This window comes from Carlito syrichta, unplaced genomic scaffold (assembly GCF_000164805.1).
Source record: "Carlito syrichta isolate Samal-C Ts95f unplaced genomic scaffold, Tarsius_syrichta-2.0.1 Scaffold308187, whole genome shotgun sequence".
NCBI lineage: Eukaryota > Metazoa > Chordata > Mammalia > Primates > Tarsiidae > Carlito > Carlito syrichta.
This window is the reverse complement of record NW_007252283.1, coordinates 333350-350721: the sequence shown is the minus strand read 5'-3', so window position 1 is coordinate 350721 and position 17372 is coordinate 333350. Positions and strand designations below refer to the sequence as shown.

The following is a 17372-nucleotide window of genomic DNA, read 5'->3' as shown; positions in this document are numbered from 1 at the left end:
GTGGGAGGATCACTTGAGCCCAGGAGTTCGAGGCTGCAGTGAACTCTGACGACACCATTGTACTCCAGCCTGGATGACAGAGTGAGACCCTGTCTCAATCAATCCATCAATCAATATGACGGCTTAGTGTTTGTTTTCTTTCTTTCAGAATTATCTAAGTCACCACCTTTCCCCATACTTCTAACTCCTTACATCTGTACTCCTTTGGGGGTGCCAGGTTGAGTGCCAGGCTGATGGGTAGACAGGGTCAAGGTGTCACCCAAGGGGTCTGAAACATACTAGCCTGAAGCAGTGACGAGAACTCATGGTCTCATGCAAGCCAACACCACAAGAAGGAATGAGAACTTCCTAGTCTGGTGTCTTTCTTATGGCAACATTTATCTTTTTTTTTTTTAAATAATAAAATTGCTGTGGTTTACACTGGAAAAACAAAACCAGAAACCTTTGAGTGCTTGCTGGTGGAATAGACTCTTAATGGAACTGGTACACAGATAGAAACCCATAATGAACAATTAGAAGGTGCTTAGTTAAAGGGAAAACACAGGCTGTTATCAAGGGCAGGCCCTCTGAACTCAGCAATCCCAAAACATAAGTGCTGGAACGGCATTTTTTCTGTCTCTCCTCATCATCGTGTTGATTTATATGGATTAGTACACACAGCAGATTCTTATTAAAAACTTAGTGCATTCATGATCAGTAGTAGTTGGGGTCACCCTGGAAAATAGCATGCCCTTAATACATTCATGAATATGTTGGTCAGGCAGTTATCTCCCAAGTCCGGTCGATGGCTCTTTCAGGGGAATGACCTAGTACTGGTTTATACTTAAAACAGGGAGCTGTGATCCTAAAAATGTAGGTGCCAGTGTTCCGGGCAACTGTTTTTCTATTTTTCCCTGGAAAGGAAAACCTCACACAACAGGAGAGAGGCTGCCCTGAGTGTCAATTCCTCCAAAGCTAGGAAAGATCGACCCAGGGGTGAGCAAAACCCATCTTGGACTCCTAGTTAACTGCTGACTCAAGAGTAACCCAGGTGAGTGTCCCCGGCCTGTTCCCTCACCAGATGACCACCCCCTACCTTCCAGGCCCTGAGTTCTTCAGAGAGGACAGGCCATGTATATAAGTACCACCCTTTTGTCAAAGACTAGGTTGGTATCAACTCGGACACAATGACCTTGTGTCTAACAACTATGAGGGCTTGTGCGAGGCCAAGCGCCATTCAGATTACTTTCTTTTTTCATACCTGAGGTGAGGCCTATTATCAGCACCCCCGTTTTACAGGTAGGGAAAGTGAAGCGCCCAGAGACTAAAGCATTTGTCCAAAGTTACCTGGTTACAGCAGAGGCCAGGCTTGAACCCAAGTAATCTGACTGCTGATCTTCACTCTAAACCACCATGTTACAGCTCCCTCCTATCCAGGCCCAAACACCTATGAGCATTCCCAACTCTGAATATTTCCCTCTTATTGGTCTCCTTGTCCTGGGTGACACTGGTAACAGTCCTTCACTGGTCTGGCCTGGAAAAGTCTTTGGTTGTCTTCACACTATATGCAGCCAGCTGCCCTAGAAAATACCTGCCACACTCACACCAGCTCCTCCCAGAATGCTATGTGCTGTCTTTGCAGCCTCTTGTACTCTGGGAAGGTCATTCTTGCAACTGAAACCAGACTCTTCAATGGCGACGGCTATCGGACAGTCCTTCTTCCCACATGTGACTCGAATAGTCATGACAAGAATTCCACATAGATTAGAATGTTGATCTTTCCCTGCAAAGGAAATTCCCACACAAGAGGGGCAAGGCGGGTCCCCAGTGGAATCTGTTCAGCCTCTTGGGTGAAACCACTTTCAAAATCTTTTAAAACATTGCTTCACTGTCTCTAAATATGTCTAAAAACATATATGCCAATAACCAGGTTGGATTCCCCAAATTCTTCAGAGGCAGTTTTGTTTTTCATCCTCTCTGCAACAGGGGCTGGGAATCCATTGGATGTGGGTTGAGAATGGCAAACACCAGCCTCAAAATCTGGTTCAGAGGACTCAGGCTTAGAGAGGAGACAGTTCCTCCCTTCAGATCAAACAGGGCCGTAGCTCTCTGCTCCAGCACACACAGGCTACTGTTGCTTGCCACCATATTTTCTCTTCTGACTCTTACCAGGGTGCAAGAAAAGGAAAGAAGAGCTCTGAAATAAAACAGGACTGGGCACGGTGGCTCATGCCTGTAATCTCAGCACTTTGGGAGGCCAAGGTGGGAGGATTGCTTGAGCCCAGGAGTTTGGGCCTAGGCAACATAGAGAGACCTGGTCTCTACCAAAAAAATCAAAAATTTGGCCAGGCATGGGAGCATGTGCTTGTAGTCCCAGCTACTTGGGAGGCTGAGGTGGAAGGATCGCTTGAGCTCAGGAAGTCGAAGCTATAGTGAGCTGTGATCCTGCCACTGCTCTCCGTCCTTGGTGACAGAGTGAGACCCCAACAAAAGAAAAAGAAGGAAAGAAGGAAAAGAAAGAAAGAGAGAGAGAGAGAAAGAGACAGAAAGAGAGAGAGAGAAAGAAAGAAAGAAAGAAAGAAAGAAAGAAAGAAAGAAAGAAAGAAAGAAAGAAAGAAAGAAAGAAAGGCTAAAACTCAGGCAATGGAATTTGAAATGATTCCATAAGCAAAGTGTAAGTCACTGCAATTACAAAGGCTTTTTTTTTTGAGTTGGAGTTTCACTCCATGGCTCCAACTGGAGTACAGTGGCACGCTCCTGGCCATTGAAGCCTCAAACTGCTGGACTCTGGCGATCCTTCCGCCTCAGCCTTCGAAGTAGCCAGAACTACAGGCGTGAGCTACCACACCCGGCCAATTTTTTTATTTATTGTAGAGATGAGGTCTCACCAAGTTGCCTGGACTGGTCTCGAACCTGTGGGCTCAGGCAATCCACTCACCTCAGCCTCCCAAAGCTCTGGGATTACAGGCTGAGCCACCGAGCCCAGTGTACAAGGGCTTTTAAGGCTCACGTGGTCTGAAACCTGTAACAGAGACCTCAGGGGACTTGAGAGTCAGATAAATGAAAAGGGTGAGTTGGAAAGAAATTTTGTATTCAAATTTGGAAGAAAAACCAAGGTTCAACAAAGCCTTCATTATGAAAAACCAACAATTAAAGAGAAGAACCCCAAATTGGACCAAAATATTTATTTCTGTAAATCCCGCTTAGTGTGTGGTCTATTTAATTATACTAATTAGCTACACTGATGAATGCTTCTGTTTATCTTTTTAAATAGCTTTTTTAAAAGAGGATAATTGAGCAGAACGGCATCTTAATCACATTCCTTCAATCGAGCATACCTACAGGCAGCCTTTTTCAGTGGTTCTCATGTGTGGTTCCCCCCCCTAGGTCATCTGGGAACTTGCTAGAAAGGCAGTCCTTGAGCCTCACCCCCCACCCACTGAATCAGAAACCCCGAGGGGCAACATTTTCGTTTTAACAAGCCCCTCGGGTGATCCTGATGCGGCGTGCTCAAGCCATGTGGCGGCAATCAAAACATCCGTGCCCACCTGGGGAATGCTCACCTTGATGGCCAAGGACTCCAGAGAACGCAGGAACTTGATACCCGGTCCACAAACCCAGACTTTCACGATGTTAGAAAGCAACAGAGCCTCACCTTTTCCTTCTCTTCTGCAAGGTGGCTTTTGGGGGTCTTTTTTCTCATCTGTGCGTGATAACGATGTTTCAAGCTTAGGCACCTTTTTCAGAAAGCTGGAGTTCTTTCGGACATTTTCCTTCTCTTCCAATTTCAGCCTCAGGGCTGCCACCCTGGATAGGATTTTCTTCTTTACGCCCTCGGCTAAATGTCCACTTCCTGAGTCTTCCTGCTTCTTCTTGACCTCCTCGGACCCCGTCCCTGCCGGTGGGGCCCTTGGTACTTGACCAGTTGGGGCCACCTTGTGGCGAGGCTTCCCCATCGCCCTCGACTCTCTCACACAGCTCAGGGTGCCCTTTGGACATGGGCCCCGCAGTAGCTCAGGGGCTTTCTCTGACTCACCTTCTCCTGAAATGAATGCCAGAGGCTTTGCTGGGGTGCCAGTGGAGCTTGGGGGTTTGGTTTGCCCCGTCTGAAGCTCTCCTTTCCTAGGTTCCTCAATTTTGTGACTGATGGAAAAGTTCAAGAGGTTTCCATCGAGAATCAAAGGACAAGGCTGCCTCGTAAGACCATGAGAAGGGGGCGTGTGTTTCCCACACTCATTTTCAAGAGTTCCCCTTTCCTTTAAGTGAGGAAACACATGCTGGTTTCTGGGTTCAGCTAAGTCATTTCCAGGGACGTCATGAATTTGGCCTGGGGAGCTGTGAGTATGAACCCCAAGAGAAGCGTGAGTCATTCTTGCAAGACAGCTAGAAAGAGGAGAAGTGGGGGAAATAACTTCTGCCTTGTCCTTTTTGCTTTTCCCGGCCTCCTCTAAGCTGCCGTCACTGCCTTCCTGTGTTTGGCCGGTGCTGCCTCCACCTGGAATTCTCTCCCCACCTTTGTCAGGATGTGGGGCTTGCCAGATGGCAGACTGGACTTCCACCGTCGTTTCATCACGTAGACTTTGCTTGGCCTCTCCTCTCTCACCGCCTTCTCGGCTTCTGTCATTTCTCTTCCCACCTGGAAGGGTTCCTGCACTTTCCCGGGGACACAGAACTTGCAAAATGGCAGGTTGGACTTCCGTTCTCAGGCCCAAGTCTCCATCACACAATTTACTCCCTTCTCCGATGCCCCCCAGCGTGGACTCAGAAGGCTCCAGCTTTACAGCCAGTGTGAACTCCATCACACCCGTTTCATCAGCAGGATCCACAGAGGACTCTAGGATTTGGGGGCAGGACAGAAACCGTCTAAAGAAGGGGGTGTGGTCCGCTGCGCGTTGGCTTCCCTCCTGGCTTTGAGTGACATTGTTGACATCTCCTGTCCCTCTGGCAGCAGAAGCCCCTGTTGGCGAATCTGCAGCGCATAACTCCTGTTCATCGACGGGATCCACAGATGACTCCAGGACCCTGGGTTGGCTCAAATCCTGGGGAGAAAGTGCCCTGCAATGTGCACTGATGGTCGGTCCTTCACCTTTGCAGGTTTCTCGTTTGGCATCAAGAGCTGAGTCAACACCCAGAGGACTGTGAGTTAGTTCTGCTGTTTCAGAGGGGACCATTTCGGGCATGGTAACTTCCGTTTCTAGAATGTCAGATACAGCCCAGACCCTGCCAGGAATGATGGAGCCGGCTTCTGCATCCTTGCACTGAGAACTTGTCGGTTGCCTCGGTGACCGCACTTCTGAAACGGAAGCCTCTACCGTTCGAACCAGCTTGTTGCCTGCTTCCCAATTCCCTGGTCCACACTCCTTGGACCTCTCCAGAAAGACACTAGAGAGAGATGGAACATTGCTCAGAGCCTGACTGTCATCTTCCACAGTGGCTTCAGTCACCACCAAGACACTGGTCCCCTGACCTGAGTCCTTTCCTCCTTCTACCCTGGAACTTGCTGGTGAGTGGCCCTGGGGCACCAGGTGTCTCTCCTCTTGTGCAGCAGATATCATGGGCAAACTTTCAGGGGAATTACCGGCGGAAAGAAAACCCTGGACGGACACACACTGCTGCTGGATCCAATGCTTTGTTGCACTTCTTTTTTCCTGAAAATTGTCCTCAGGGCTCTTGGTGTCTGTTCTGTCCACGGCCTGGCTCTTATCTCCAGACTGGTTGTCAATCTGAAGGGAGGAATTGCTGCAGAGACCCTCTCCCTCTGGGAGCTGGGGAACGTGGCCGTGGACTCCCAGGACACTGGGAGCCGTGCAAAGTAGCTCTTTTGGAGATTCGGTTGTGGAGTCATTTAAAATATGACACAGTTGTACACTGGAAGGAAATTGAGAAATATCTTCCTCTGGTGTCTGAGGTAAGCTCTCCTCAGTGCCTTCTGCAGGCTTGTTCTCAGCAACGGAAACAGCAAGATATTGGGTTGGGCAGACTTTGGTGGCAACGCTAACAACTGACATACCCTCAGTCTCCCTGGTCACCAGAAGACACTCGTTATTAGCAATTAGTGTTGTTGACTTCTCCCGAAGAAACGTACCAGTGGAACTCAGTCTGGCTGGTGTGTCTGTGGTGTCTGGGGCACTGGTCTTGGGGCTCTTGTCACCTTCCGTCATTTGCACAAAAGAGGTGTTCTCGGAAGAGAGGAGATGTGTTTTCTCAAGGCCTCCCAAGTTTCTGGGGCTCAGTCCCCCCTGGCCAGCCTGTGCTGTGGAGGCCAACGGGCAGCTGGGATTCTCCACCTTGGCTAGACAGCCCCCTGTGGCACCTTCATTGGCCTTGGGTGAGATGCTCCAGGTAAAAGTACTGATGAAGAGTGGGGCTGAGGTCCGGTCGTACTCTTTGCTGCTTTCGCAAGTTGTCAGTGGAGTCTCGGAACCTCGTGTTTGAAAGAAAACTTGCAGTGTCTTGCCGTCAGGAGCACATAAATCCGATATTTTGCTTTGACCTTCTGCCATCTCAGAGTCCACGGAGCAAACGTCTTGAGGCACATATATATCCACTGGTGCCCTAACAGGAGAATCCGCGGTATCACATGTTTCTTGGTCACCGGCTTCAAAACACTCAGTCATCCACGCTGCTTCTCCATCCCTTGCCCCATCACCCACATTTGCCAGGGTGAAGGCAGTGTCTGTGGGGTCAGGTGAAGCAACAGAGAGAGCCCCGGGTTCCCTGTAATCCACGTGGGCATCCTGGGGGAGATGCCCTGAGAATGCACCCAGGGACATAGTTTCAGCCTTGGCTCCTGGGATGCTCGGCTCATGTGTTAGTTCTTCCCTGAAGTCACCAGGTGTGTTGCCTTCTCTGTCTTGCTTTTCCTTATGCTGTGGGTCTCGAGCACAGCTTTCCACTGCCAGGCATGGAGTCAATGATGCATTTCTCTTGTGGGCCCCTCCTGAGTTGGGGAAATAATTTATTGTGGTCCCAGTGAACAGATACTCCTCCTTGGTAGGCTCTGAGAAAGCTGTAATCTGGCCGACAGAGATTCTCTCCCCGAGCGCTTCCTGAATTTGCACCTGGGAAGATGAAAAGTGATATTAATGGAATTGTTCCTGGGAGAGCCCACAATAGGGCAGTACTGAAATCTCAAGAATGTTAATCCTCGACAACTGTAATAATAGACAAGAAAAGTAGTGGGAATGACTGAAATCTAAGCATTAATCCCCAAACGCTCTCCAGCTATTAAAGACTTCCTGGAAAACTGCAAATTTAAGCAACTCCAGGTACCAGAGAGCCCTTGATCAAATTCACCATTATAGGCAAAAGCCTCCTGACAATCATCATTTATTTAATGGTTTTCTTTTCTCTCTCTCTCTCTGAAAAAGATGAAAATAAACTGAATATTAACAATTTTTATCAAGTAAGTCACAACAAGAGCTGTATGCATCTTTCCAAAAAGATGAATTTCATATGATCGTAACAAATGAAATATGCAGTAGCAAAATGAGCAATATGACAGCTTGCTGATTAATAATTGCTGTGGTATGGATGTTTGTCCCCACCCAGCTGCATGTTGAAACGGGATCCCTAAGCTGGAGGTGGGGTTTTTGGGTCATGGGAGTAGATCCATCATGAAGAGATTGATGCCCTCCCTCGGGGCTGACAGAGTTCTCACTCTGTTAGTTCCCATGAAAGCTGGTTGTTAAGAAGAACCAGACACCTCCCCAACCCCACTTCCTCTCTCACCATGTGGTCTCTGCACACACCAGCTCTCTGAACCACACATGGAGGCAGCTTAAGGCCCTCACAAGATGCAGATGTCCAATCTTGAACTTCCCAGTCACCAGAATGATAAGCCAATAACCCCTCTTTTCTTGATAAAAATGCAGTCTTAGGCGTTCTGTAACAGCAACACTGAACGGATTAAGACAATAATGTCAGCCGGGCTCAGTGGTTCAGCCTGCAATCCCGCGCCTTTGGGAGACCGAGGTGAGTGGTTTGCCTGAGCCCGCGGGTTCGAGACCTGCCTGGGCAACTTGGCGAGACCTCATCTCTACAATAAATCAAAAAATGAGCCAGGCGTGGTAGTGCACGCCTGTAATTCCGGCTACTCGGAAGGCTGAGGCGGAAGGATTGCTGGAGCCCAGCAGGTCGAGGCTGCGGTGGCCAGGAGCGGCCACTACACTCCAGTCTGGGCGACGGAGTGAGACTCCAACTCAAAAAAAAGACAATAATGTCACTAAAGAACAGAGACAGGCCTGTCCTTTGAACCCACCTCTAATGAAGCCATGGAGTTATGAGTGGCCATCAGCACTGCCAATCATTTCTGCTCCAGAAAAGATTATAGAAATCCTGGAATGCCTCCCAGATTTTCAAACAGATGCCCTGTGACCGGCAAGCCACCTCCACAAGTACTGCTTAGGTTTTTGTGAAAAAGAGAGAGGGGGTTGGGTGGGAATGCAGGAGAGGGGTAAAGAGAGAGGAAGGATGGGAAAAATAAATCTCCCGTTCTGAGGACAAACCTACCATGGTACTCTCTGAATGCTGTATGATACTGAGTATTGTTCAAGAAAGCAGCAGATTCTTTGACTCAACTCCTGTCTCATGAAATATTAGCTCACTGGTTATTTCAAAACAAAGCAAAAGTATGCCCAGGCAAGGCAAAGAGAATTGCTTCCAATTTTTGGCCAGGTCACTCAGTCTTTGCCCCCAGGACTCCCACCTTGGGAGAGCCCCATTCAGATGTGCAGAAAAGAGATGATTGACCTTGGAGAGGTGTTGGGAGCCAACAGCTATAGCTACATGGCTGAGGCCTGTAAAGGCCCATCTGGAAGATCGCCTCTGACATAGGATATCAGTTATACCTATGATATTGGCATGTGATTAGTGACCAGCAAGCATATATGGCAGTAAAATTTATAAGTAAATCTCTGTACACCTGATGGAAAGTTGCACAGTAGAATTATTTTATATGACCTTGTCCCTTCTAAGTTGTACTTCTTTCTAGATATTTTTTTACTTCTATTTCCTTGTAGACTGGTTAGTCAGCTCTTGTTCCCAAAGGCAGTTTCTCCTAGGATTAAGATTAGAAACTAAATTATCATAATAGTTTTATTGCCCTGCCCCTAGCCAGGCAGGACGTTTTCTTTTGTATTGTTAATTACCGAAACTCTGTCTGCTTCAGCCCATGGTCGCCATCTTGGCAACCCTGCATTTCCTTGTTCAAGAGTGTGACAGCTACTATTTGATTTTTAGAGTAGACATGTTAGGATAAAATATATACATATACACTCATAGTTGCGTAAAACTATGCTTGCTGTTTTGTTTCCTTTTGCTACATTATTCAAGTGTAATAGTTACTATATGATTTATAAAAGAATTAACGATAAGGTATTAGCTTAATAGGATATAGCATAGTATTAAAGTCCAATAACTAGATCATATAAAAATTAAAGTTTAGACATATGAAACATATGAATTATAGTAAAGTTTGGTAGTTTAAGAATAAGTTTTAACTGAGTTATAAGGCATTACGTTAAATCATAATAGGTTAATAGTATAACTGACAGTTAAGTCATTTAACTAAACATAGATTATAGTATAGTGTTAAGTTGATAATATTAATCGTTAAAAATATTGGGAGTCAGTGAACTTGGATTGAACCTAGAGTTAACTCAGAAAAGTTTTTTTTGTATTAATCAGGGTTTAGAACAAAGAGTATAATATGAATGATTTATTGAACACTATGGAAGACATTTTGAACAATTGAAATTGTGCACCTGTGACCTTGATGTGAGTTTTGTGAAGCACGTCAGGCATCATAGAGTTTGAATTGTCTGCTTGGAACTTGCAAGTCTCGTGATGGTCTTGTGATGCATGGTTTGTAAAGCACGGAACTTGTACGCCCCTAGCAAGTGATTATCACACTGCTGGAGGGTACAGAAAATGGTATATGAGTTGGAAAAGGTTTGAATAAAATCGGCTCCAGTCCTGATCAGACTGTTCCCAGAAGAACTGCCTCCGAGTGGTCTTCTCGCTGTCCAGATTCTCTGGTGCGGGTCCTAACCCACCCTTGGTCAGTGCAGGCCACCGACAGAGAGGGAGGCGAGGGAGTCTCTCTCCCAGCACAGGACAAGATAGAGCTGAAACGTCCATGTGCACTGTAGCTCCAAAGTCCGGAGGCTGACCGCCACACGCCACACGTGAGACTCGGCCTCACTAACTTGTGGCCCATCTCGGTACGCCCTGTCAGTGGCACACAGGACAGCGGCATAACCACAGCTCTTTCGCTACGCTGCTCACAACCTGTCAGCCATTCATCTCTCATCTTCCCTTTTAAAACTACCCCGAATTCATTTAACTCATGTTTTACTGGTGTTAAAGAGTACTGACTGAACAAGAGGAAATTTTGTATAAACGCATTAGGGCGAAGGTCATTTATTAACTCATTTTGTAATGTCTCCTATGTACTAGAGAGTGTCCCAGGTTTTAGGGATTCAAGACAGGCAGATGTTTGTTTACAGGGACAGTCTATGCTGTATTCGAGGCCTGTCACAGAAATTAACAGGAAGTAGCTGCTTCGTACATGTTTATTGAGAGAATGCGTAAAAGAGTGAAGCGTGTACCAATTGAAACAGCTCTGCCCAACTTCACCTAGTAAACCTCTGCGTTTGAAAGGGCTGAGACTTTCACCTGCTCCCGACTTTGGGGCAACCCTATTTTAAGGGAGACTTTTAACCATAAACTTTACTGGTTCACAGCCTGGTGTTTCTAAGAAGAAAAGCACATCCCTTTCTATATACCCTTTTCTTACTCATATATTAAAAAGGAGAGGGGGAAAAATAACTTCTGGGAAATAAGAAACAAGTTTTGCTGTTGTTGTTGTTGTTTTTAATGTCAAAGAGTTTGGTTTCCTCTCCGTACCTCTATAACATGTGTAGACAGCATTCTTTTCATTTGCTATTTTGGTTCAGACTTTTTATAACATGCCACAGCACGAACAGACTGGATTATTAAGCACAGAAAGCGTGGGTAGCTTTCTGGCCATGACCTGAGACATGTCGAGAGACTGCCCAATCAAAAACACCACCGCCCCTCTTAGGCCTTCCTGCCTGAATTTCCACCACCTATATCAGTTCTTTATTTTAAGGTCTTGGTATTATCACAATATCATTGGTGTCAGCAGACACTTATGGAGTACTTGCTGTGTATAGAATTCTCTGCCAGGCACTAGGCAATTTTTTTCCAAAGGACTCCAGTTAAAAAGCTGCTCTGATACTCATTGGGATGGTACCTTTATTCTAACAGACCCATTCCCAGTTTCTATCATATCAGCCAAGTAATAGGCGGCCACCTAGAAGAGACTGACAGCTGACTGCAGAGAGTGAAACACAGGACAAATAAGTTTTCGTTAGGATGAGTTTGGTCACCGGGATAGATTGCCAAAGCACCATACCTTGATTTACAAAATAGTCATGTTCTTATTAAAACTTTTTCATTCCTACCCTCTCTGGCTGTTAAATTAAAATGTTACTTTAAAATACTCAAATGAAGCCCCACAAGTTAAAAAAAAAAAAAGAGAGAGAGAGAGAGTGAATCCTTGACCGTGTAATTTCTTTTTTCTTTTCTTTCTTTTTTTTTTTCAAGTTGGAGTCTCGCTCTGTCACCCAGGCTGGGCTGGAGGGCAATGGCACACTCACAGCCACCGTAGCCTCAACCTGGGTTCAGGCGATCCTTCCGCCTCAGCCTTCCAAGTAGCTGGAACCACAGGCACGTGCCACCACGTCCAGCTAATTTTTCTTGACTTATTGTAGAGACGAGGTCTCACCAGGTTGCCCAGGCTGGTCTCGAACCTGTGGGCTCAGACAGTCCTCTCACCTCAGCCTCCCAAAGTGCTGGGATTATAGGCGTGAGCCATCACGCCCAACCGACCGTGTAATTTCATATATTTGACACACATTTAGTGAGCACCTACTATATACCAGGCACTGTGCTAAGCAGCTGAGGAACACTGTTGATCATAACAAAGACTGCCGGCCTTTGGAAGTTATGTTCAAGCAGCAAACCACGCAACTGGTCCACTGCTGATGCGAAGTGTCATAAATTTTATTTTAACCAATAGGGTTTTTTCAAAGTGAAGGCTTTCACAGCCCAGTACACATTTGCCAAGGCTTACCACATCGGTTCCAAGAGCTGGCTCCTCGGGGCTCATTCAGAGGCTAGCTCACAGCAAAAGGGAACCCACAGGCTCACACCTTTCCAATGAGTCAGACGTTTCTTTTAGGAGTAGATCTCTCGGTTAAGTCATTACCAAAGAACTCCTGCAAACCATTCTCCTGCTACACGGCTATTTTCAGCACAGAGTGATGAGACCCAGGAGGCTTTGTTATGTAGGAAGATTGTTCTCATTCAGGTGAAAAGGAGGAGCATTTGGGGCTCCAGGAGGAAGCCCACCGTACTGCGTGGTGTGTGGACTGGGTGGTCTAGCAACCTGGGTTTATAGCTCAGCTTAACTGGATATAGCATGTATGACGCCAGGTAACCTCTCTGACCCTCTGTCTCCTCCTCCACATGGATGTCAGCACCATCTTGTCAAGTGCTTGGCATATTGCCTGGTGCCCAGAAGGCACACATTGACATTAGCTTCCCTTCTTGTCTGTGAAAGAAAACAGTAGTCAAGGCAAAGAGGAAACTGAGCAGCTCTGATGAGCAGAGCCTTGAGCTGTGGGCTTTAGGGGGGGTTTCTCATTTGATCCATAAAATAAGTTGGAAATAAAGATGTCATTATGTGTTCTTCACCGATGAGATGATTAGACTGAGTCCAATCATAGGAAGTACGCCAGAGGTTTTATAAGAGAACTTACAGATAAAGATTTGCTAACTGCACAATTCACAATTGCAAAGATGTGGAACCAACCTAAATGCCCATCAACTGATCAGTAGGTCATGAAAATGTGGGGCATATACTCTATGGAATACTAGTCAGCCATCAAAAGGAATGAAATAATGTCTTTTGCAGCAACTTGGATGGAGTTGGAGAAGGTCATCCCAAGTGAACAAACTCAGGAACGGAAAACCAAACACCAAATGTCTCACTTAGAAGTGGAAACTCTGGCTGGGTTTGGTGGCTCAGCCTGTAATCCCAGCGCTTTGGGAGGCCTAGGCGAGTGGATTGCCCAACCTTGAAAGGAGTTTGAACCTAGTGGCAGGTGTGGTTAGGTCACCAGATAGCGGAGAAGCTCGCTGGTTCAGCCAGGTCAGCGCCGGTCTGAAATTACTAGGTGAGCAATATACCACCCTTCCAAGTCTGTCCTTTCTTGGTACTTTCCCTCGCCTAGAGTACTCTGGAGAGCCTCCTTATGCCTCACAGTACTCTTCTATTCAAGTAGCAATTCTTTTCTTCTCCTTCCTCTTCTTCTTCATTTCCATAGCCAAAAATTTCGGTTGCATCTTTGCTCTGCACAGTGGCGAAGAAATCTGGGCAGGGGGCAGGTGGTCCACCTTAGTGGCATGGGCTGCAGTGGTCTGGGCCCTGGTGGGGGGAGGCAGGGGCTGAGGCCTTCAGACCGTGTGGGCTACGCGTGGAGGGGCGCGGAGCACAGAGTGCTACGGCTTGAATGTCCCCTCCAAAACTCAGGCTGAAACTTAAGCCCCAACGCAGCGATGCTAGAATGAGAGGTGGGACTTTTAAGGGGTGATTGGATCGTGAAAATGGGCTGATGCACGAATGGGCCACCATGGGAGGGGAACCAAGGCTTGGTCGGAAGAGGGAGCGAGACCCGAGCTAGCTGGGAGCGTACTCAGCCCCCTCTCCGTGGGACGCCCCACGCTGCCTTGGTACCCTGCAGAGTCCCCATCAGCAAGGAGGGCCTCACCAGCGGCAGCCCCCCGACCGGGGATTTCTCAGCCTCCATAACTGTGATGAGTAAATTCCTTTTCTTTATAAGTCACCAGTTTCAGCAACAGAAAACAGACTAAGACACAGAGAGAATAACTGCCCTGCGTGCCAGGCCTCAGGTGGCGGCGCACAGACCACAGAGGGGCTTGTGGGGGAGTCTGGACACTGGAGGCCTTCAGAGAGGGTGGGCCATGTGGGGCTCCAACTCCCAAGCACGGTGGCCCGCTGAAACTTGATCACTAGGCTAAGGCTACAATGCCCGGTGCTGGGGCAAGACGGCCACGCCCATCTCCCCACCTCCACCAATGCCGAAACGGCTGGGGCAAGACGGCCACGCCCATCTCCCCACCTCCACCAATGCCGAAACGGCTGGGGCAAGGCGGCCACGCCCATCTCCCCACCTCCACCAATGCCGAAACGGCTGGGGCAAGGCGGCCACGCCCATCTCCCCACCTCCACCAATGCCGAAATGGCTGGGGCAAGGCGGCCACGCCCATCTCCCCACCTCCACCAATGCCGAAATGGCTGGGGCAAGACGGCCACGCCCATCTCCCCACCTCCACCAATGCCGAAATGTCTGGGGCAAGACGGCCACGCCCATCTCCCCACCTCCACCAACGCCGAAATGGCTGGGGCAAGGCGGCCACGCCCATCTCCCCACCTCCACCAACGCCGAAACGGCTGGGGCAAGACGGCCACGCCCATCTCCCCACCTCCACCAACGCCGAAATGGCTGGGGCAAGACGGCCACGCCCATCTCCCCACCTCCACCAACGCCGAAATGGCTGGGGCAAGGCGGCCACGCCCATCTCCCCACCTCCACCAATGCCGAAATGGCTGGGGCAAGACGGCCACGCCCATCTCCCCACCTCCGCCAACGCCGAAACGGCTGGGGCAAGACGGCCACGCCCATCTCCCCACCTCCGCCAACGCCGAAACGGCTGGGGCAAGGCGGCCACGCCCATCTCCCCACCTCCGCCAATGCCCAAACGGCTGGGGCAGGGCCGCCACGCCCACCGTCCAATCCACCAATGCCGAAATGACGGTGATCCTCTTCCTTCTGCAGTGTCCTTCCACCGCCCTCTACGGAGACATCTTAACATCATGCTTACTTTAAGAGAGAATAATGTCACTCCATTAGCACAAAGCTGTACTGAAGGATGAATTCGAAGCTGAGAGGTGTTAACTGAGCACTGACTCATGAGGTCACTTCAGAGGTTAGAGCCTCCCCAGGGCCCCACAGTCAATGGCAGAGCCAGGATTTAAAGCCAAGTCTGTCAAGCTGCAAAGCCCTTTCCAACTCGGCCTTTCTAATCAGAAAAGTCAGAACAAACCTCATCCCTCCAAGGACTGGGAACTGCCCCTAATTTAAGCCCAGAATTTCTTTTTTTTATTATTATTTATGTTAGAGTTGTTGGGTGCATGTGAGGATTTGTTCCATAAGTGAATTGCGTGCAGGTGAGGTTTGAGCTTCTAGCAAGCTTCCTCTCCCCCGGTAGTGGACATGGCTGGTACCCAGTGTTCGTTGTGTGCCACTTAACCCCCCCCCTTATCAGTGCCCAGCTAAATCCAGAACTTCTGAGCTCCGAGATACTTTGGATACAAGACTGCCATGATCGCTCTTTATGCAACACGGCCATCTGTGGATTTGCCTCTGAACAACAAGGTCTAAGGGCAGGGACGCTGCACTATCCATTTCTGAGTCTCCAGAACTCAGAACAGAGAAGGGACTCCCACCCTTTTCCTGAATGAATTAACAGGTGAATGAATTCAGGAGGGGAGAGAGTAAACCATTGAGTAACACTTTCAAACCTCTTTTTGAAAGCAGCATTGAGCTTGAAAACTTAATACTTGCCTATCATTTTTCAACAAAAACCCCTTCCACCCTGCTGACTCCACAGATACATTGTTTTCATTTGTCGGCCTTTCCAAAAATTCTGCCTCCTAAGTATGTCCACCATGGAAAGGAAAGGTGTTTCTTCATTGTCCAACTCCTATGTCCAGTTTTCTGCTCATCATTAATGAGAGTGTCCTGCATGCCAGCCAAGTGCATGATGCTAATTTGAGTCACTAACAATAGAAGGTGGTGTGAGATAAGATCCCTCTTCTCAAATAGCTTATAACCCAGTTCAAGAGACAAGATGTCCATGGAAAAGATAAATAACAATTCTTGGCAAGTTGTACTGAGAGCCAAGTGGATGAAACTTAACTAACAACACTGCTTTGGGACAAAGCATGGGAGGTCACCATCGAATCATCCTCTTCCACGCTAATGATAATTTCCCTGTAGTACAGACATCAAAGGTTGTACTGTTATGTAACATGTATCAATTCGGAGACAATTCCTGAACATTTCAGTGTGGTCTCAGGGAACTTCTCTACTCATTGGAGTGGGCAGACATGGTAGACCCTGTTGGTTGACTGACTCAGTGGCATTCCCAAACTCCCATCTGCCACTTCCAACTAAGAAGACTAGAAAACCACATACTGGCCAGGCACGGTGGCTCCAGCCTGTAATCCCAGCACTTTGGGAGGCTGAGGTGAGGGGATTGCCAGAGTCCACGGGTTCAAGAACAGCCTGGACAACTTGGCAAGACCTCATCTCTACAATAAATTAAAAAATTAGCCAGGCGTGGTCGCGCACACCTGCAGTTCCAACTACTTGGAAGGCTGAGGTGGAAGGATCGCCTGAATCCAGCAGGTCGACGCTGGGGTGGCCGTGAGCATGCCACTGCATGCTACCCTGGGCGATGGAGTGAGACTCCAACTCAACAAAAAAAAAAGAAAAAGAAAAGAAAACCGCATACTCTCCCAACCACTAGCATAGCTAGATCTGCCTAATGAGATGAATGGGGAATCCCACCAAAGAACCTCTGGGGAAGCTTTTTATTTGTTTATTCTTTAATGTAAGGTACAGACACAAGGAGTACTTGCCTATCCCCTTCTCCCTTCTTTAATCAAGATGTGATGCCTGGTGCTGCAGCTATCGTCTTCCGGTCCTGGGACACCCAGTATGAGAATGAAAGGCCAACACACGAGAGTGAAAAACTGACATTAAGATTGGTGAAGCAGAAAGAGAGAAGGGAGTTGGGGGCTTGAGGACACCATGGAGCCACTGGAATGACACTGTACCCCCAGGCTTCTTGTGAAAACCAGCAAAAGTCCGTGTGTTGTAGGTCACTTGAGCTGGCTATTTTGCTAACTGCCGTGGAGAGTATCGTAACGGATGTAAGAGAAAAATATATTGTTGGGGAATGAAGGGGAAGGCATGTAAGGGTCACCCTGGAGCATTCTGGAAGCACTGGGCAGCTCCTGGTAGGGATTCGTTGGAAGGACATGTCCCAGAGGGCAAGGGCCGCGGTCCCTGGAAGGGAACTGCAGGGGCTGGTCAAAATGCCAAGGGATCAAAAGGGCCCAAGGCAAGGTGAACTTGAAGTAGTGCCGGGGAGGGAGAATGGGGAAATATGAGAGGATGGATCATAAAAGGAGAGAGATCATGGTTCTAGAGCCA

The 17372-nt window shown here is 48.1% G+C and overlaps 1 protein-coding gene across 1 annotated transcript in view; it reads right to left on the bottom strand.

Annotated features, from left to right (window-relative positions):
- ALPK2 (alpha kinase 2) overlaps window positions 1-17372 on the bottom strand; it is a 131179-nt gene that overhangs the window by 49446 nt on the left and 64361 nt on the right. The window contains exon 4 of the mRNA XM_008065201.2: window positions 3635-7040. Coding sequence (XP_008063392.1) covers window positions 3635-7040 — 3406 coding nt within the window. The remainder of the gene's footprint in view (window positions 1-3634; window positions 7041-17372) is intronic.